The 22,382-nt window shown below is 40.4% G+C and overlaps 1 protein-coding gene across 1 annotated transcript in view; it reads right to left on the bottom strand.

Moving 5' to 3' along the window:
- NYAP2 (neuronal tyrosine-phosphorylated phosphoinositide-3-kinase adaptor 2) overlaps positions 1 to 22,382 on the bottom strand; it is a 286,916-nt gene that overhangs the window by 110,117 nt on the left and 154,417 nt on the right. Inside the window, exon 5 of the mRNA XM_023217531.2 lies at positions 5,235 to 6,329. Within this exon, the coding sequence (XP_023073299.2) occupies positions 5,235 to 6,329 (1,095 nt within the window). The remainder of the gene's footprint in view (positions 1 to 5,234; positions 6,330 to 22,382) is intronic.

Here is a 22,382-nt window from a genome sequence, read left to right as displayed (position 1 = left end):
CAGGATGGAAAAATCAGTTCTAGTATTTTTCACGTGTGTAAAATTAAATACTACTGAGGGAATCTTGGTTTAAAAAAGACTGGTATAACAATTTCTGAATTGAAAATGTTTCTGCATTTTTACATCTAAAGCAGGTAGGGTTCTTCTTAATGGAGAGAATTGCTGATTAAATTGGTGACATGAAATTGCACTTAAAGATTCAGCAGCCAGAGAATATAAACACGGGGGATAAACACGTCTGCCTGCATCAATCAAGGACAGCTGCAGTCTACCCCTAAAAAGGTGAGCAATTATTTATGAAATTATGTCTTCTTCAGTGATTCTATATTGCAATTCTAGGATAAACTAAATGAGAGAAACAGACAATGTCATGGTCCCAATTAACCAAGGAGCCACACGAATTTTCAAAATCAAGGAATTTTAGTTATATTCTATTTAACCTCATCCTGAAAAAAATCCCTTCACTTTAAAAACAATAGGTCAACTTGTTCTTGAAGAATTGTATTTTTAAAAAATTGTAAAGATGAGTTTCTAATTCTGTCAAGTACATAGTGCCACAAATGTAAAGAGAAAAGAGGTAGTGCTAAGAAGCATAGGGCCCCTTGGAGTTGCTTTGTCTGTTTTACCCCAGTCAGTTTTCAGATTAGTGCTGCTAAAGTGCTCATTGCTTTGGTGCATTGGCTGGAGTTTTGGATTAATCTACTATTTTCCCCTTGGAGTAGCCATGGGCCATCAAACTTCTGCATAGTTATGGCCAAGATGCAAGCACTGAGGACAAAAGCCCTGAATCCCTGGATAGTAGCTCAGTACTCCATATCTGACAGACCAAAGAAACCTCCACATACACCCTTAAGTTATGCTTAGAGGCACTGAGGTGAGCCCTCATCTCTTTTTATCAAAGAAACCTGAACATATATCCTTAAGTTATGCTTAGAGGCACTAAGGTGAGCACTCACATCTTTTTACTTAGGTCATTTAGGCGATTCTGAGGCCCACTGGGCAGACCACATGCCTTTAGGGGCAGCTCAGAAACCTGGGGTACAGAGCTCCTTGCAGTAACGGAGATATTCCAAAGTGAGTTTTGAAGGGTGCCCAAAAGATTTCTCACCACCTTCCTAAATTGATGCCAATCATTAAGTAGTTCATGCCATTTGTGTACATATTAGGCTTTCTTTCATTAAGCAGATATCCCTGAGAATAACATCATGAGCCCTTAGACTTTTGATGAAAATTGGTGAATTTTGGAGAGATTGATCAAGTATAGATAAGGTATCATTAAGTCAAAGAAACTCTAGAGGCAAATAATCGGGGTTCAAATCCCAGATTTATTCCCCATGTGACTGCGAGAGTTGTGCCTCAGTTTCTTCCATCTTTAAAACGGCAAGGTCAATATTACATGCCTCAGAATACTGCTACGAGGACCAAATACTTGTAAATTTCTTAGAAAGTTCTGGTACAGAGTAAAGGGCATTGAAGTTTAAGTATATGCCACTATTATTATGGAGGTGTTCTCGAGGAAGGGGATGGCCACTGCTGCCTTCTTCCACATCCTTACCATTAGTTTCTTTGATGCTCCCACTCTGGGCTTAGTTGGTCTTGCCCTTGTTCCTGAGACAAATCTGTTTGAGCCCAAGGTACTTTGTGAGAATCTTACTACCTTATTCCTCATTAGCATTGTGAGCCCCAATTTCTCAGCTCCTTGGCCCAGTCATGAACGCCAGAGCCCCAGATTGCCAGTAATGCTCTCATTCCGTCCTTTCAGTGCCCCACAAGAAAGATTTCCATTCTCTCCTTTTGCCTGTGACTTACACTGTTCCCTCTGCTCTCCCACACTGACTAGAGAGTGTCCTCTGAGATAGCACACCTTTGTTCTGAGTCACAGCCCCATCTGGAGGGCCCGCCATGCTCTGGCTAGTCCTCCCCCTACAAAACCCTGGACTCATCTGGATGGACTTCTGAGGTGAGGACTGCTGCCAGCCAGTCTTAGGTTTCTTCCTTGCCTTCTGGACCAGCAGCACCAGCTCCTGTCTGAAGCAGCTTTTATCAGTGGTTCTCAAACTCAAGTATTGAGGAATTCTGATGAAGAAAGTGGCACACACTCAGCACGACTACGATGGAGATGCTAAGACAAGGATAGATGTGATTCACAGATTGCCCACCATGTATTCCATTCTTAAACTCTCAAGGTCTCTGGGAGAATCCACAGGTAGTGAAATTGTTATCTCTTTTGAATCTGCATTACTCTGGTCTGTCCTCGTTGCAAGCTGCCAACTAATCAGTAACTTAGTCAAGGAAAGGAAAACAACAGTCAATCATTTTGAGTTGCCTGTTACACTTTCTCCTGTCTCTATTCTTTTGCTTACCTAAATTATCTTTTAACCTTGTTGGATGAAAGCAATAGTTTCTTGAATACAAGTAAATGGTGATGCTAACATTTAACCATATGTCCCCAGGTTATTGTTTAATTGAAGGCATTATGGAAAGATTCTGAGAGCCCCTTTGACAGCATCTAATGGTGTCTTTCTATTTTCCTTGAGAGTCAAAAATAAATAGCAATTTGATTTGTCCGTCTGATTTTTTGATTATTCATTTGTATTACCTGCATTTTTCCTCCTTTCCATTTATGTAAAGTAAAATATTGAGGTTAATATAACTCAGGGGCATCCCTTTCTCTGCAGAGTTGATGCATGGTTACTAGCACATGTGAAATAATTCAATCATTGGCTCCCTAAAAGCTAAGAAGAGCCCTGACCACTCTCCCATGTACAAGCTTTGTTTTAGAAGTACACAAATCTCGTTTTTGGAGTTGGATGGGGAAGTCTGTGACATATAGTACACAGACTGATTCTAACAGATGGATTTTTCTTGAAATAGCTTCATTAGTTAATCATTTCTTTTGCATATACTTTTTTCCTAGTTAATTGGCATAGCTGCCAGCTGGAGCTGTTAAGGATCCTCCAAAGAAGCTGATAGGTAGGGAGAAAACCCAATTGTCTCACCAATTCGAAGATGAAATCTCTATTAATTTCACAATACCCACTATGTGTTTTTAAAGTAAAATGTTTAAAATAATATTTTCTCTTATTCTAAACACCTTATTTGATCTGTGTGAAAACCAAATCAATCAATGAATTATCTGGAAGAAACTTTAAACTTTAGTAAATTATCTAGACTAGGGTTTTACAACCTTAGCAGTATTGACATTGTAGACCAGATCATTCTTTGTGTCTGTGTGGGGTCGGGTGGCAGTCTTGTTCTTTATATGCTATTAAGAAGCATCTCTAGCTTTTACCCAATAGATGTCAGTAACGCCCCCAGCTGTAACAACCAATAACATCTCTAGACATTGCCAAATATCCTGGGGTACAAAATTGCCCTAGTTGACAACTGCTCTAGAAATAGATTATTCCTAGCTTTAAATTCAACTATTAAAATAATTTTATGTATGTAGGTACATACGCAGGCATATAACTCCAGACACGCCTAATATATTAGAAATGACTGCCTTTCACTTAGGCAATTAAAATGTTTGGGGGCAATTATTGAAGTAGCTAGTATTTTCGTAAGTCTCTAGGTAAAGGCAAAAAAGAGAATTCGTTACTTGTAACTACCAATAGATATTAATCATCTAAAAAAATGCCATTGTCATTTTCATTATCAAAAGTATTGAGGGTTTCTTTTCCTTTAAGGAAAGTTCTCAGTATGACTGTATGAATAGATAAATTAAAAACAAAATCATGTAGAGGCATTATTTGAGATGTAACTGATTAATTATCAGCTTAGGTGCCTAAGGAATTTTTAAATAAGGGAAAGAAATGTAATTTAATGAAATGGACTTAGAAAAAAAAAACGAATCTGGGTCTGTTTTGACTTTACTATGCACTTGTGAATTGATTTGGGACTCATAAAAGGGTTATTCAGATAGATAAATTTCCTGGTCTTTGAAATTCAGTAGCAAAAGTAATATTCACCACCTTAGCGACTTTTCTGTAAGTTATATTGATGGATCTAGGAAGAGTACCACAGAAATAAGATGTAAATCGCCATGACTTTTAAAAGGAAAACAATGGGCCTATTCTCATTTATAGTAATGGTAAAAATATAAGAACACGAAGTATACAAAGAGAATCATTTTTTATGTCAAAGAATATCCTAAATTCTAATCAAACTGCTTTCTTTCCAACTAGAGGTTTTCTAATGGGAATTTGCTCAAGAAGGTTTTTTTGTTTGTTCGTTTCTTTGTTTGTTTGTTTTGAGACGGAGTCCCGCTCTGTCACCCAGGCTGGAAGGCAGTGGCATGATCGGGCTCACTGCAAGCTCGCCTCCCGGGTTCATACCATTCTCCTGCCTCAGCCTCCCGAGTAGCTGGCACTAAAGGTGCCCGCTACCATGCCCGGCTATATATATATTTTGTATTTTTAGTAGAGATGGGGTTTCACAGTGTTAGCCAGGATGGTCTCATCTCCTGACCTCGTGATCCGCCCACCTCGGCCTCCCAAAGTGCTGGGATTATAGGCGTGAGCCACCACGCCTGGTCTTAAGAAGTGTTTTTAAGTTTTAACATTTATCAATTGCATGTTTGAATGTTTAATTCCGCCCCCCAAACCCCTGGTATTCACCTAAAAATTCCATTATGGTCTCTGTTTTCACCGTTTGACTTTCCAGGGCCATTGTAGGAATTTAGATTTTTTACTTTTCTTTTTTTTTAAACACTCTTCTTTTAAATAGGAATATAACATTTCCTATTTAAAAATGTTATATTGTGCAGATTGTCATTTTTAATTCTTTCAGCTTACATTCAAGATACACTATCTGGCTTAGTGTGGCAAAAGTGAATTAACACAGTTTGCATGTTAAGATTGCAACTCAAAGGCCTCAAGACCACGTACTTGGTGTGTTGTGTGCACATACCTAAAATTCCATAGTGGTCCCTATTTTCACTGTTCAACTTTCCAGGACCACTGCAAGAATTTAGATTTTATACCTTATTTTTCAAAGCCACTCTTCTTTTAAATAGGAAATGGTATATTTTGCAGACTGCCATTTTTAATACCTTCAGGATACGCTATTTGACTTAGCACCGCAAAAGTGAACTAACACATTTTGCATGCTAAGATTTCAACTCCAAGGCCTCAAGACCCCGTGCTCTGTGCGTTACCCGCACACAATGGACTTCACCCTGGTTGTAAGCCTGGCACTGGGCTCTGGGGCTCAGGCAGGCCCTGCACACTTACTCTCTGCAGACTCTTTGGAGCGCCGGCCACTGGACGACTTGCGCAGCAGGCTGCGGCCGGAGGAGAACAGGCTGGTCAGTTCCTCCAGCGGGCTCGTGGGTGTCCGGGACCGGGAGCCGCCCGGGGCAGCCCCATAGGTGTTCACCGCGGCGTTGACCATCTTGGCCCCATCTTGCGACACGGGTCTGGGGGTCGAGTGAGGCACTGAAGGAGAGCTCCTTGAGAGGCTGCCCGAATGCACAGCGTCATAAGGGGGAGGCCTTTTGAGGCTCAGGGGAGTCAGGGACCTCCCCATGCTGACGGGGGAGGGAGAGGTGGAGTGGCTTTTAGGGTAGCCGTGGGGAGACTGGGTTCGGTACAGCGTGGACGGCGGCGGGGGCGACGAGGAGAGTGCAGGGGTGGCAGAGGCAGGTCCCAGGGCCGCGGCCTGCTCTTTCTCCAGTTTCGCATGGCTGGGGACGTGGGACGGCAGCGCGGAGGGTGACGCCCCCGCCGGCTGTTTCATGTAAGACACGTTTTCCAGCACGGGAAGCTTCGTGACCTCCAGAGGGGTGAGCGGGGACTCGTCGGAATTGGGGGAGCAATGTACAGGGGCGGGGGGGAATACCAGCAGCGGGGGTCTGTGAGAAAGCAGGTTGGGGAAGGGCGGGGGGATGTCACAAAGCAGCCCCTTGGGGGGGCATGGCACTGAGGCCTTGGCAAAGTCCAAGTCAGGCACCGTGGGAGTAGCACACTGCGAAGAACAGCTGTGATGGTCAAAGTCACATTTGGTGTCTTGGCCCAAGTCGTCAAAGATGGGGTACTTCATTTCCTCGTAGACAGCCTCGCTCTGGTCGTCGTCCTCCTTCCTGAAGTCTCTGAGAATGTTCCCCACCATCTCGATGTACACGGGCTCCTCTTCCTCGGGGTCTCCCGCGGGGCTGCCCATATGGGACAGGGAGGAGTCCCGCGGCAGCGACGTCCTCCGGGGCCCGTGCTTTCTGATGTACGTTTCATCGAAAGATGTGCTCAGCTGAGTGTTCGGATTCCGCTTCGGTTTGGGAGGAGGGATCTTCTTGGAATATTCATCACTGTGGGGTCTTGGTTTAGCTGACACTAAAAGAAGAAAAAAACGTAGTGGAATAGATGAGTATAATAGGAGAGTTTTCAGAAATGATTTGCATGTGGGTTTACTACAATAAACTTTAGACCAGAGGGGTAGACAGCTTCATTCTTAGTTTGAGGTTCAGAGTAAAAATCAACCAAAGAGTCAAGCATTTTCCATATTTAGAAAACTTGATGGTGGAATAATAGTCATCTTTAAACTGATATTCATAATCTAACACTGATAAATGCATTAAAACCAGGACTGTTCACTCCTTTCCCTTAGAATGCCTAAATAGAAGCTTTCAGATGAAACATATTGGATAAAAGCAATCATAAATTTTGTGAAAACTAACCTGCATGAATTGAGAAAGAAATGCAGGAGGGGGAAAAAAAAAACAACTAGAGTCTCTGTTGGCACTATTGGTCAAAAATACCATACAGATTGCACCCTTTTACTGATGTGGTTTTTGCAGGTGAACACATCTTGCCTGCATTTAGGATAAAAATTTCCCAGCCTGCTAGACTTAAAATCTGTCTTGGTTCAAATAAATAGCTTCCATACAGATGGGTCTGATATTTCAGGGGAAATTGATGTGAAAATCTTATGAGGCTAGACAAGTTAATCTTTAAATCTCCAGGTATTGTTGATTATGGTGTATTTGCCTGCTTTTGTTCTTAAGATCTCTTATGATATTCCAAGTGCTGTCTCGGAATGAATTTATTAGGTATGTTCCACTGACACATCAGAATGCCCTCGAGAGTTTTAAAAGAGAATAACTCAGGGAATGATGTGTAAGTTTCAAGAATAACTTCTGGAAACTCATAACAGATATGTGTACCAAAGCATTGCACAGCCTGCTGGAAGACCCTTTATTGACAAAACATAAACTTCTGACACCATACAATAGCATGGAGGAGGCTAGCAAATGCCTGTGACTAAAATCAATTGTTTAGCATGAAAGGAAGGTAGTTGAATCTTGTTATTATCTCATTGTGTTGATATATGATTACTGAGATCATCTTTATTATGCAATGTAGCAGAATGTGGTTGCTTACAGAAGATGATAGCATATAGTGTGAGTTGGCAGTGCAGCTTAGAGTTGTAAGACTATGAGGAGCTAACAGGCTAAAGAGAAGGGTCTCAAGGCACAAATGGGGAAACACTTGAATGTTCCTTTTTTTTTTTAACTTTAACTGGCCTAATTTATATACAAGAGTTTTACTAAAACGTCGTAAAGGAGCTGAAAATGATTAAGGATAAGCTAGATGGCTGCTCCACCCATCAACCGAGCCTTCAGCAATGGGGAACCAATCAAATATTCTAGCAGCGACTATGTATTTCACCTTTCTAGATCATTCCTGTTTCAACTATTTTGTTCCAATGTGCCTATGATGATGGTTTTACTCACTACAACCAAACAGCTTTTTGAGGGGAAGGTTCGTAATGTGTCTAGAATTTCCATTAACCCATACTGGGTAGAACTAGATGTTATGTTCCAGGGGGACTGTAACAGTAAAGTCTTTTAATGCCCAAAGTGAAAAGCCTAGAGACAAAATGGGGTGAAAGTTACACAGTCAATCTTTTTAGGAGGGACCCAAAGCAATCAATAATTGTACCACCTAACTTGGCATATATTTTACTGGTTTTGAAATCTCAGTACATTAATTTTTGTATGATTTTAATAAGTCATCAGATTATATACAAAAGTCTGAGCCCCAGTAAAGTAAAACTATGAATCAGCGAACAAGGTTGACATAGTTTTGGTCAGGACTTGGAAGAACCAAAGCTCATCCAGACTATTTTTCTGAAACTTGTTTCCTGCCATTTTCAACAGCAAGAAATGACTGTAGACCAAATACAGGTTCTGGGAAATTATTTTCTACAATTATTGAGTTCTAGGGATTGAATGGAGTGGGGCTGAGGGAATTCTTTGAGGGCAGAGGACTAAAGAGTGAGGTGCTCTATGAAGGGAGGGCTAACCTAAGGCTAGAATTTAGTGTGTGTCCCTGAGATGGGTAATTTCATCATATGGAAATAATCACATTTAGAATTATGTTTTCATTTTTCACCCTCTTAAATTATAATTTACTTTCATTATCTTTGACCCTTCACTAAAGTCTGATACTCCAACATAGACTGTGGAGAGAAACAACAGGGTAAGAACTTAAGCATCTGCTAAGCCTATGCCTAGATAGCAGCACTGGATTTATGGGAGACTGCAGTGTGGGATGCCCAGGTAGTGAGGCTGTCAGTGGCAGATTTGGGCATGATACGGTATTCAGAGAAGCAACAGTTGATTAACAACATTGGCGACAACTTCTCTTTCCCACACAGATGAGAAGGTGGCCTTTGGAATGGAAGAGAGCTATGTTTGGATTTACTCCAATTGTGAGCAAATGCCATTTCATTTTGTTTGCCAAAAGAAACAGAAAAAAATTAAATAAAACCCCTCTATATCTATAAAATGATTTAAGAAAGAGAAGTTTCTATTGCAGAATGCAGCATACTTAGAATTAAGTAGAACAACTACTAATTGAGAAGGAATCTAGACAATCCGTTTACGAACAATTTCAATGACAAACCAAGTATAGATGTTGTATGACAAGGAAACAAAGTATAACATCTTATGGTGCCTGTGAGATTATCAGAGTTGACAGTTGCTATTGACTGAATTGGGTCCCCATTCTTCCACAAAAAAAGTCATCTGTTGAAGCCCTGACTTCCAAAGTGATGGTATTTGGAGATAGATCCTTTGGGAGATAATTAGGCTTGGATGAGGTCATGAGGGTAGGACCCTCATGATGTGATTGATTATAAGAAGAGACAGCAGAGTTCTCTCTTCTCTCTCTCTTCTCTCTCTCTCTCTTTCTGTGTGTGTGTGCATGCGTGTGCGCTTACGCCATATGAGAACAGAGAGAAAGCTTCAGTCTAATCAGTCTACAAGTCAAGTAGAGAGCCCTCAGCAGAAACTGACCATGCTACTATCTTGATTTTGAACTTTTAGCCCCAAGAATTGTGAGAAAATTTCTCGAATTTAAGCCACTCTCTAATTTTGTTACAGTAAAACAAGTTTAGTTACCTAATACAACATTATATTTATTAAGTCCTAATGTAAAAGACCTTTACAGATGAACAATGAACATTTTAATTTCATCCTCTGGCATTGGAAAACTTTAACTAACTTTGTTATTTTAGGATTAAACAACTCTTTCCAAGCCCCTTAAGTTTCTCCTGCTCCCTGTCCCCTACTTCCCTTAACTTTTACAACTATGTCACAGAGAGCACATTCTGGCTACATCTAGAGATGCTCATCCCATACATGGGCCAAGAGCACCCTTCCACCACATGGCTTGTCATGCTCACTCCTTTGATCTGACTCTCTGACTCTGGTTTCTAATTTGTGGAAGGCACTTACTACTTAAATCTGACCCATTCTCTGGATGTTTGCTGTTTGCTGTTTGTTTTGATACACTTACTCCTGTTTCATGCTGCTCTGCTTGTTCAGCCCACAAGCTGAAGTTAGTCTCTAGCCTGCCTTGCCAAGGGAATCCCTCTTTATCTAGGCAAGCTTCTTCCCTCTTCCCTTCCCTGCTGGTGAAGAGATCCTAATGTAAGCAGATTCATAAAGTTCAATCAATTTCCCCTCCGGTCCTTTCTCTTATTATTGATCCAACTTTAAAACGAAGGTGTGAGTGTGGGGTAAAATGGCTCATGCCTGTAATCCCAGTACCTTGGGAGGCGGAGGCAGGTGGATTACTTGAGGTCAGGAGTTCGAGACCAGCCTGGCCAACATGGTAAAACCCCATCTCTACCAAAAGTATAAAAATTAGCCAGGTGTGGTGGTGCATACCTATAATCCCAGCTATCTCAAGAGGCTGAAGCAGGAGAATCGCTTGAACCCAGGAGGCAGAGGTTGCAGTGACCCAAGATGGCACCACTGTACTCCAGCCTGGGTGACAGAGCGAGACTCTGTCTCAAAAAATAAATTAATTAATTAAATTAAATGAGGGTGTGAAGATGTTTCGAGAATAGACTCTTCAGTAAATTATAGATGATCAGGATGAATTAACAGATTCATTCTTTCAATATGGGGGCAGGGGCTTCTTTAAAAAAAAATCTGCTTTTCATTCCCTGACATCCATCCTTGTAATCTCATGGTTCTTTGTGGTAAATCAGAGGAAGAAACAAATTTGTTTCCAATAAACTAATTTTTCTTTTCATTTTCCATGAATCATCTGGTTTACCTTAGTGCAAGTATTGAGTAAATAATTTATATAACAATGAAAATGTGTTTCATCTGTCACTATCATGGGCGCTGTTTTAGAAGTGTATCTCCATAAGAAAAGTATGAAATTTCAGACAACATTGTCCCATAATTTATTCCAACTTAACCTCATTCTAGGAACTTAAAAATGTTTTTTAAAAAACCATTTTATTTAAAATGCCACTTCTTTATAAGGTAATTAGAAATAGTCTTGTGCTACATACATAGATGCTAAAATATTGTTAATAAAAGACAATAAAATGGCACTGCAAATTTCAACATTTAACCAAATTCAACCACAATAAAAAGGTGATTTTCATCACTCTTGAATACATTTTAAATTACTTCTAATAAGCCCAAAGATAGAAGCAATAATTCCTGTTAAGCTCCAGAACACAAGTTTTAATGCTTAAAATAGTATAATGACAGTAGCATTTAATAAGCAGAAAGTGACATTTTTGAAATGAGTTATGTGAGCACAAAGGTTATACATGGCTTTCAGTCATGCCCAGATGATCTTCCTTTCACAGTTAATTTTGGAAATTCACCACGTGCCTTGTCAACCTATCTTTAGGAAATACTTTTTTCCTTATTAAAAAGAAAGTGTAATGTAAAACCATGCTTTAGTATCTGTAGGTGTTCTTGACCCAAGAGGTGAAAAAAAAGAGATACAACAGAGGTTAGCCTTGTCCCTTCCTAGAAAGACTGTGGCCACAGAATCCCAGAATATAAAGGGCTCTTCGAGATATCCAGCCCAAATTCCACATATTACTAATGAACAAATATGAATTCCTTATTAACCACAGTATCTAAGAGAATCTCATAATTTAAATTTAATTTCACACCCTTTGAAACAAAGAAACCTGTAAAGGAAAAGGCTATGCAATTCATTATTTTGTATATGGCATAAATATCCTTTTAAACAGTCCTTTCCATAGCAGCACTATAACTTTGCATATCGTGTTTTAGAGTTATATTTAAATAAGTAATTCAAACAGGAAAATGTGAATCCATTGAAGGAAAATAACGTCTACACTGTGTGATACTGGAACTGGCTGATTCTGGAAGGTGAGAGACACATTTCCCACTTTCAGCAGAATGTGCTCACAATAACTCTTTTCACAACTTACAACTCCATGACTTTGAAGGGTATTTTTATTTTCACAGTCACAAGCCCCACAATACTATCCACCATTTTTTTTTTTTAATTAAGATGTTAAGGAATGGAAGTTGCAAACGACCTTAGTCTGTTTATAATAGGAACAAGAAAGTGTAATCATGCACAAAAAGGATTAGGTTTAAAGTTGTAGGACCTGTGTTACAGTACTGGATCTGGCGACAGTGAAAACAGAGAACGCAGATGAACATTTTGGTGGGACCAAATGAAGTAAGGCATGGAACTGGCTCAACAGTGTGGTCAGAAAGTCAAGTGGGACTGAAAGGGTCTTGCCTTAAACTAGAAGACATGATTCTAATCCCTTTTCTGCCTCAGTCAGGATGCAGAACATTGGCAAATTACTTTGAAGTGCATTTTTATTTACACTCACTTTTGCTATATATACAACAAGGGACTTTAATCAGAACTACTGTTCTTTAAAGTATTCATTTCAACTCACTAGTTGTAAAATAAAATTAGAGTTTGTGACCAGCATTTTAAAACAATAAATTAGAATAGGTCAGAAAATATGATTCCCTTTCATGGGAAAGAGCTAAAGGTTGCTTCTTGAAACAATATGTAAGTATATAGAAATTCCCTAAGCCACACATATTCTTATAGGTCATGATCAAGAATGTTTGGAAAACTCTAAACCAGAACACTTGTGGCTGAAAGTCTCCAGTAACTGATCTATAAATTCTTTTTCTCCCTATACCTACATATGTTCTCATTCAGTAAGAGGTGGAGTCTATTTCTTCTCCCCTTGATTCTGGCAGCTTCCACTTTCTCCCAAGGAAAGCAAGCCACTAAGTCATAAATCTGACCACTCAAAAGATCGCCATGCTGTAAGGAAGCTCAAGCTATCAATGGGGAAAAGAACCAAGAAATGGAATCAATCATGAAAATGAAACCCTAGCCATACAACTTCAGTAAAGCTGTCCCAGTGGCCCCCACATCTGTCTGAGCTATCCTAATGAGATAGCAGACATTTTGGCTCAGTGGTAAGCCATGTCCACTGTGTCCTGTTGAATTTTTAACCCACAGAATTTTGAGCAAATATAATCAATGCTTTTTATATCTCTAAATTATGCAGTTATACATACCTAAAACTGGTATCAGAAGTACAGTGCTACTATAATAAAAATCTAAAACCTGTACACCGGTTTTGGTACTCAGTGACAGCAGAGGCCTGAAGGATAATGAGGAGACCAGCTGGAAGCTCTAAAGCTGTTAAGGAAATTGATATTGGAGGCTGGAAAAAGGGAGCGTGGTGTTATATACTGGGGAAAAATTGGCAAGATGTTGCCTGTCGTAATGCAGAAAATACAAAATGTACCTAATGAAATTGTGGACCTAACGAAGGTGAGTTCTGGAAGAAGATGAAACTGTGAGTTGGTCTGTTTTAGCCATGTACAATAGAGGATTGCAAGAGACAGAGCACTAAGGAAAGAGCTGTTTAGTTCTCAAGCAGAAATGAAAGGAAATAGTTCCAGCGCAGTGTTTGCCATGAAGACTTTTCTGAGCAGCAAAGGGTTTCAAAATAAAAACAAGCCTCAGAGCAAAGGTCAAATTCAGAGCTCTGCCAGTAAAATGTGGACTTGGTGTAAAAATCAAATTAAGGGCTTGAATATAAGAGCCCCTGTTGACATCTCTGAAAGGTTTAAGGTACTGAACCTGGGGCTCTTAAGAATGTCACAAGCACTGTGCCACAATGCCCTGACCATAGCCTTAAGCAGAGAGGAGCCTGTCTCAAGGCAATCTGTGGTTCTGTCTTTCATCTAAAGAAATGCAGTATGATCTCATTCATAGAAAGCCCACATAAATTATCAGGATATTTTGCAACACTGTTAAGACAGGACAGAGATAGTTCAAAATTTAAATTAAAAAAGATTTTGAGCTCCAAATCTTTTAAAGGCTGGAAGTAGCTAGGAAAACTACTCACTTTCGGGTACAGGACATTTGTTATAGAAAAGAAAAGATGATTTGGAGAGTAGATTCAAGAGCTTAGAGAGCAAAATCAAGAACTACAGATAATCAAAAGCAGGGAGCAAAACTGGGCCCTTATCAACAATTTTTTGTTTTTGTTTTTGTTTTGTTTTTTTTGCCCTCAGAGTACGGAGAACTGGACACATGAGTCTAATTCAACTTCTGAATTGCTGCGAACCAGTGACTCCAATGTCCCTCCCCCCTCGCTCTAGCCCCCACTTTTTGAATGAGACTGTACATCACACTTTACCTGCCCCTGACCTCCCAGTGTATATTAGGTTTGTGTGGTTGCAGATAAATTATACTTTTAATTGAAAGCCTTTGCATATGAGGAATTGCAACCTAGGAGCTGTCCTGAGAAACTGCACCAAGGTGCTTCATTGCACATGGGCATGATTTAGATGTTGAAACCTTGATTTCAATCTGATGTTCCATATCATGAAACTTTTGGGGAAGAGGGTGAGAATATTTTGCCTATTGGAAATACTGTGGCTGGAAGGCAAATTTCATTTGACAGTCTTTCAAGAGAGCCACCCTCAACACCTTCCCTTCTTTTACACATTCTGTCTATCAATAGATAGGATCTATCTCCCTCTCCTGAAATAAGAGCTGGCCTTGTTTCTTGCCTTGACCTACAGAGTGTGTCAGAAGTGATTTTCTATGTCTTAGATGTAAGAGGACTGGTGGGATTCACTTCCTCTATCTTGAGAGCCAATTGCTGTGAAAGACCTCTGAGACCAACATGTTATGAAGAAGTTCAACCTCGTCATAGAAGAGGCCACAGAGAGGAGAAAGATTGCTCAGACATATAAGTGAAGCATTATTCAACGTTCCAACCATCCCAACTGCCAGCTGAGTACAGAAAAATAAGAGGCCCTAGCCTTTGTCACATAAAGCAGAGAAACCACCCATATGAGCCAACAACTCACAGAACAATAAGAAATAATAAAATCTAGGGGCCAGGCATGGTGGCTCACACCTGTAATCCCAGCACTTTGGGAGCCTGAGGCAGGTGGATCACGAGGTCAGGAGTTTGAGACCAGCCTGACCAACATGGTGAAACCCCGTCTCTACTAAAAATACAAAAATTAGCTTGGTGTGGTGGCAGGCACCTGTAATCCCAGCTACTCGGGAGGCTGAGGCAGGAGAATTGTTTGAACCATGGAGGCACAGGTTACAGTGAGCCGAGATCACGCCATTGCACTCCAGCCTGGGTGACAAGAACAGAATTTTGTCTCAAAAAAAAAAAAAAAAAGAGAGAATAATAATAATAAAATTGTTGTTGTTCTAAGCCATGGTATTTTGGTTTGGTTTATTATACAGAAATAGATAACTGGAAAGAAATCCAAAATTAATTTCCTGTGCATGTGGATATCTTGTTGAAAAAATATTGTCATTTTCATAGAACTAGGGTATAGAGTGTACCCTGAGGATACAGAAAGCATCCTTTTAGAATACAGAAATTAAGAAAGTAAGCTTTCCTTTGAGTATTATAAAATCACCACAGGATGATTCAGAGAAGAGATATAAAAAGATTACGTATTTTCTTGTCAAAAATCTGGATTGAAATCAGAAGAGAAGGTATTAATATATATAAAGGAAGAACAACCAGAGTAGAGGTCGCCAACCACAGGGATGGAAAACCTTAAGACCATGGAGCAAAGCCTGGTGGCCCCTCACAGCAGTACCTAGGGTATCCAGTCCTCTGTCAGATCTCTGTTGTGGACATGGACCCAGTATGCTAGTAGAGCCTGAAGCCACTATATACATAATTCTTATGAGTCATTCATTTTCTAAGTTCAGATTCGACGAGAAAGCTTTTAGTAATTTAGATTTCCAAAGTTTTATGCCTATGTTTCTAATATGATTTGACTGTGTGTCCCCACCCAAATCTCATCTTAAATTGTAATTCCCATAATCCCCACATGTCATGCAAGGGAACTGGTGAGAAGTAACTGAATCATGGGGGTGGTTTCCTTCATGCAGTTCTCATGATAATGAGTTCTCACAACATCTGATGGTTTTATAATCATCTGGCATTTCCCCTGCTGGCACTCATTCTCTCTCCTGCACCCCTGTGAAGAGGTGCCTTCTGCCATGATTGTACGTTTCCTGAGGCCTCCCAGCCATGCAGAACTGTAAGTCAATTAAACCTCTTTTCTTTATAAATTACCCAGTCTTGGGCAGTTCTTTATAGTGATGTGAGAACAGATTAATACAGTAAATTGTTAATGGAGAGCAGGGCACTTCTGTAAAGACAGCTGAAAATGTGGAAGTGACTTTGGAACTGGGTAACAGGCAGAGGTTGGAACAGTTTGGGGGGCTTGGAAGAAGAAAGGAAAATGTGGGAAAGTTTGGAACCTCCTAGAGACTTGTTGAATGGTTTTGACCCAAATGCTGATAGTGATGTGAACAATGAAGTCCAGGCTGAAGTGGTCTCAGTTGGAGATGAGGAACTTCTTGGGAACTGGAGTAAAGGTGATTCTTGCTATGCTTCAGCAAAAAGACTGATGGCATTTTAGCCCCTACCCTGGAGATCTGTGGAACTTTGAACTTGAGAGAGCTGATTTAGTATATGTGGTGGAAACAAGTTCTAAGCAGCAAAGCATTCAAGAGGAAGCAGGGCATAAAAGTTTGGAAAATCTGCAGCCTTACAATGCAATAGAAAAGAAAAATCAATTTTCTATGGAGAAATTCAAGTCTACTGCAGCTGCAGAAATTTGCGTAAGTGACAAGGAGCTAAATGTTAATCACCAAGATAATGGGGAAAATGTCTCCAGGGCATGTCAGAGACCTTCACAGCATCCCCTCCCATCACAGGCCCAGAGGCCGAGGAGGAAAAAAGGGTTTTGTGGGCTGAAGCCAGGGGCCCCCTGCTCTGTGAAGCCTCAGGACATGGTGCCCTACATCCCAGCTGCTTCAGCTCCAGCCATGGCTAAAAGAGGCCAAGGCACAACTCGGCCATTGCTTCAAAGGATGCAAGTCCTAAACTCAGGCAGCTTCCATGTGGTGGTGGGCCTGTGAGGGCACAGAAGTCAAGACTTGAAGTTTGGGAATCTTCACTTAGATTTCTAAGGATGTATGGAAATGCTTGTAGGTCTAGGCAGAAGTTTACTGAAGAAGCAGAGCCCTCATGGAGAACCTCTGCTATGGCAGTGTGGAAGGGAAATGTGGGGTGGGAGCCCCCACACAGAGTCCCCACCGTGGCACTTCCTAATGGAGCTGTGAGAAGAGGGCCACCATCCTCCAGATCCCAGAATGGTAGATCCACCAACGGCTTGCACCGTGTGCCTGGAAGAGCCTAGAAAACCCACAGACATTCAACACCAGCCTATGAAAGCAGCACAGAGTGGGGCTGTACCATCTACAGCCATAGGGACTGAAAAGCCCAAGGCCATGGGAGCGCACTTCTTGCATCAGCGTGGCCTGGATGTGAGACAAGGGCTCAAAGGAGATCATTTTGGAACTTTAAGATTTAATGACTACCCTATTGGATTTTGGACTTTCATGGGGTCTGTAGCACCTTTGTTTTGGCTAATTCATCTTGTTTGGAACAGGTGTATTTACTCAGTGCCTGTAACCCCATTGTATCTTGGAAGTAACTAACTTGCTTTTGATTTTACAGGCTCATAGGTGGAAGGGACTTGCCTTGTCACAAATGAGACTTTGAACTTGGCCTTTTGGGTTAATGCTGAAATGAGTTAAGACTTTGGGGGACTATTGGGAAGGCATGATTATGTTTTGAAATTTGAGGACATGAGATTTGGAAGGGGCAAGGGGCAGAATGATAGGGTTTGGCTATGTCCCCACCCAAATCTCATCTTATAGTTCCCATAATCCCCACATGTTATGGGATGGACCCAGTGAGAAGTAATTGAATATTGGGGGCAGTTTTTCCCATGCTGTTCTCATGATAGTGAGTGAGTTCTCATGAGATCTGATGGTTTCATAGGCATCTGGCATTTCCCCTGTTGGCACTCATTCTCTCTCCTGCTGCCCTCTGAAGAGGTGCCTTCCACCATGATTATAAGTTTCTTGAGGCTTCCCCAGCCATGCAGAACTGTGAGCCAATTAAACCTCTTTTCTTTATAAATTACCCAGTCTCAGGTATTTCTTTATAGTGGTGTGAGAATGGACTAGTACAGTTTCTTACTAGAAAACGAGCAAAGTGGGATTCTAGTTCTATGTACCCATCTCTTTGAGTTTGGCTACTCTAGACATCTGATGAGAGGGAGTTTCTGAGCTTGTAGATTGTGGCCAAACCTATATCAAGGCAAATTCAGCACAGTAACACCCTTTTGTGAAAATCTATCCAGGCAGGCAGCCAGCATTCCCAAGAAGACACAGCCCTCTGTTCACAGTGTATATCACAAGTTCTAGTTTGATATTTGCATTCCAGGGCAGTATCTTGTTTCCAAATCACTCTCCTGTTCTAGACATGGGATGCCCATTAGACATAGCCTGCTTGTAGAGAACAGAAACAGCGGTGGTGCTGCAGACATTACCTCAGCTCTACTACTACAGGCTCTCAGATTGCACCTGCCATTCCATCCTTTACACAAGTCTAGTAAGATAGAGAAAAGAATTAGAGACAATATATCTATCAGGGGGAGGAACTATTCTGAATGAATGATCTCAGTGGGAGGTTATGCTAAAATATTAGGTTCCATAACCTAATAGATGTGAACAGCAGAGCGTAAGACATGAGAACACATAGGGAGAACGTGCTCTGGAATCAGATCTCAGTTCCAATCCTCTCATGATCTTGAATCACTATTTAACCTGTTTCTTCATCTATAAGGAGGAGATATTTGTAGGACTGATTATGAAAATCAAATGAGTCTGTGCATTTAAAACCATTATCAGAATTCCTGTCACTTGGAAGGGCCTCAAAATATATACCTATTAACATTTTACTTTCTCCAAAACAATGAGTTTATTCCTGCTCCCAGGAATGCTTGTGTCCCTGTTGAAACATTGAAGCCAACAGCCCAAAATACAGCACTATGACATGCTGGCCTAAAAAAGCAGCCTCAAGGTCTCTCTGACCTCCCCCGTCACTCCTCCCTTCTCTCAATCCCCTCTCTCTTTGAAAGCAGAGAATTGAGTTGTTATCTGAAGTTTCCTTTCTGCCTAAAGCCCAGACCTACCAGAGAAGAAAACAATTTTCTCTGGTCCCTTCCCTGAGTTTTAATTAACTTAAATCATACTGCAAAAAGAAAGACCAAAGTCTGTCAACACACCTGAACAGACTTTTGTCATAAGCTATTGTCTTCTATTTCTGTCCCTTTCAGTATCTCAAAGATAATCATTTACCAGCCATTGTCTGCTTTGTGGGCCCAGCAGACTTCATCCTAGGCCACTTTATGTTCTCCAAGTCCATCCATTTCCCCTGTAAAAATTATTTACTATCCCTCATATTGCTGCATTTCTTCCATTTCCCCTTCCCCTATGAAGAAAGTTATATAAACATCTGTACCCCATCGGGTTATTAGGTAATCATTCCTCCATGATTCCCTTGTGCTGTGCACATTAAAATAAATTTTGTGTGCCTTTTCTCTTATCTTCCTTTTTTTAGTTGATTTCCAGAGTATAAAGGGGAAAGCTTTCCCTCTCAACCGCTACATCTATGCAATGCTGACTTCTTTGTGCCACTCAGATCTCAGCATAAATGTTACCTCTCCAAAGAAGTCTTCTATGTACATCCAATCAGCACTTGTCCCTGATGGATATTTTTCTCTTGTTTTCCTCTCTATTGGTTTATGTGAGCTTATTGGTGCCTGTGTAGGTATTTTCCTTTTTCCCACTTGACATAATCTCCATGACAATAAAGGTTCCTTGTTCATCTTGATCTTTGCTAAATCATTAGGGTAAAGTGACTAGAATATCACAGGTTCTAGGTAAATATTTGTTCACTGCTGAGTGACTTACAGACCTTTCACATTCTTAGAATTGGCATTCAGAATTTGGGGTATTTTGTAATAACCCTAAAGAGTCATGAGCAACCCTATAACTTGTCATTTCCTCAAATAGTCTTTAAGAAGTGGGATGATGAGACTAATGAAGAGTGGTAATACTGGCAAAAGAAACAAAAGGAGAGTGGTAAGAGTGGTCAGTGAAGGAATACTCAACATTTTCCATGTGAAAAAATTGAGGCAGGTTAAATATTTTACTTGCCAAAAAGAAAGGTTAGAAACATTAACTGAGAAATTGATATTTTCCTTTTTTGGTTCCTTTTACTCAAAGTAAAAGTCAAGGGAAGGCAGGAAGGGTCAGAGCAGAGGGAAATCACAAGTTAGATTTTGCAATGTATAAAACACTTAAGGTCTAATGACTTTGTAAGCATAATCCCAGACCATAAATTTGGGATTAAAACAATCATTTTTTTGGCAAAAACCTCCCGTGTGGTTATAAAGCTTAATATAGCAACGCCATTTGAAAGAATATCACTAGTAATATAGGAAATAAAAATATCCTAAAACTTCTTTTTAACTCTCATTCTTCCTATGTGTGAAAGTGATGCCATGTGGGATTGCTCTGAAGTAGCAAAGAATTACTGCAAAAAATGCCACAGCCAGTATGATTTTTCTTCCTCTAATAGCATGCCAGACCTCCGATCATAACCCAAAATATTTTCCATCCTTTTTCTCCTTGGCTTCTTCATATGCCCTTCACTCTAGCCGAACGAAACTACCACTGTTTCCCCACACTTATCAGATATGTATATGTTCAGACTTTACTGAGACATTTCCCCTGTTTCTGTACCATCTTACCCTAAATAAGACCCTTCCCATCTTTTCAGGTCCAACTCAAACATCACCAACTCCTCCCTTTCCTCCTCTCTTTCCTGCTCCTCCTCCTCCTCCTCTTCTTCTTTTCTGTTTGTTTGTTTTTTCACTTTGGGCTTCATCTCTTTCTTTCTTGTGAACTTCCTCATTTTTACCTTGTACTTGATTATCAGCTTCTCTCTCAACAGCTATGAGCTTTCTGAAGGGATAATTAATTTCTCTTTTTAAAAGTCCCAGCAAACTTTACACAGCAACTTGCTCCCAATAGGCAATCAATTAATAATTACTATAAATAACTGTTCATGGGATAATAAACTATAAGTGTATAACGATTCAAAGTTTTCAAATCTTTTCCTCATATATCCCTTCAAATTTTCTTTTTCTCTTTCCTCCACTTTCATTTTTTTTTTTTTTTTTTTTTTTTGAGACGGACTCTCGCTCTGTCGCCCGGGCTGGAGTGCAGTGGCCGGATCTCAGCTCACTGCAAGCTCCGCCTCCCGGGTTTACGCCATTCTCCTGCCTCAGCCTCCCGAGTAGCTGGGACTACAGGCACCAGCCACCTCGCCTGGCTAGCTTTTTGTATTTTTTAGTAGAGACGGGGTTTCACGGTGTTAGCCAGGATGGTCTCAAACTCCTGACCTCGTGATCCGCCCATCTCGGCCTCCCAAAGTGCTGGGATTACATGCTTGAGCCATGGCGCCCGGCCTCATTTTTTTAACTCCATGCCACATAATGAGGTTGCAGTCAACTATGGATCTCATATCTGTGGTCACATAAGATTATAATACTATATTTTTGCTATACCTTCTCTACATTTATATATGTTTAGATACACAGATACTTACCATTGTGTTACCATTTCCTGTAGTACTCAATATCATGACATACTGTACAGGTTTGTAGCGTAGGAGCAATAGGCTCTACCTCATGGCCCAGGTGTATACTAAGTTATGCCATCTGGGTTTGCATAAGTACAATCTGTCATGTTCCCATGACAACAAAATTGCCTAATGACACATTTTCTCAGAAAGCATCCTTATCATTAAGAAATGCATGACTGTAGATGCAAACACACATGAACACACACATACATTACTGTAGGTTCCTCAAACCAAGAGATCTCTGAGTGGTTTTATCTCAGCATAACAATCACCTCCACCTACTGGTCAATCAAACGCTAGGAAGTCCAAGCTAAGGAAAACAATACACACATTTAAAACTTAGGGATTGCTGAGCTATTAAACCAGTGGTTGATAACTATTTTTTCTTTTCTCTTTGCCCAAATATTTTGAAGCCATCAGCAAGTTTTCTTTACAAGTTCACTGTAGCTATCACTTGCAGCATTTCTACCTACAGTGAAAGGAAGGTACCAAGTAAGTTGATTTCCTAAGTCTTAAGGGAAAGAAATGTGACAGCATAAAAGTGTCCATGGAAAATGCATGATGCTAAGCACCCAGTAAAAGCACAGTTAATTTGGATTCAACCCAGGGGGGATATTATCTTAAAGAAAAGTAAGTTGGGAGAAAAATCCGATTAATGATTGGAACATTTCTCCTGTCCCTGGGGCAGTCAACTCTGTAGAAGCTGAATCCCTGCCGTTTCATAGATACAGTCTGCTGAGGATTATCCTTTGGAAGTCTGTCCTGGTTGTGATAAAAAGATAGAAATGTTTGTGATCTTTTTAAGTACCTGAGATCACAGGGAAGCAGCATGGAATTACAGAGCCATAAAACATTTCATCCAACCTCATTGAAGTTGTGTCGCTGTGTGCTAACATCTCCTTTAATGGAACTGTAACTTCAGTAATAATAGTAATAATGATAATAATGCATAATAATAATAGCCATCATTTATCAAATGCTTTATT

Source organism: Piliocolobus tephrosceles, chromosome 11, assembly GCF_002776525.5.
Source record: "Piliocolobus tephrosceles isolate RC106 chromosome 11, ASM277652v3, whole genome shotgun sequence".
Lineage (NCBI taxonomy): Eukaryota > Metazoa > Chordata > Mammalia > Primates > Cercopithecidae > Piliocolobus > Piliocolobus tephrosceles.
Note: the sequence above shows the minus strand (reverse complement) of the source record. Positions and strands in the feature narration are given on the sequence as shown.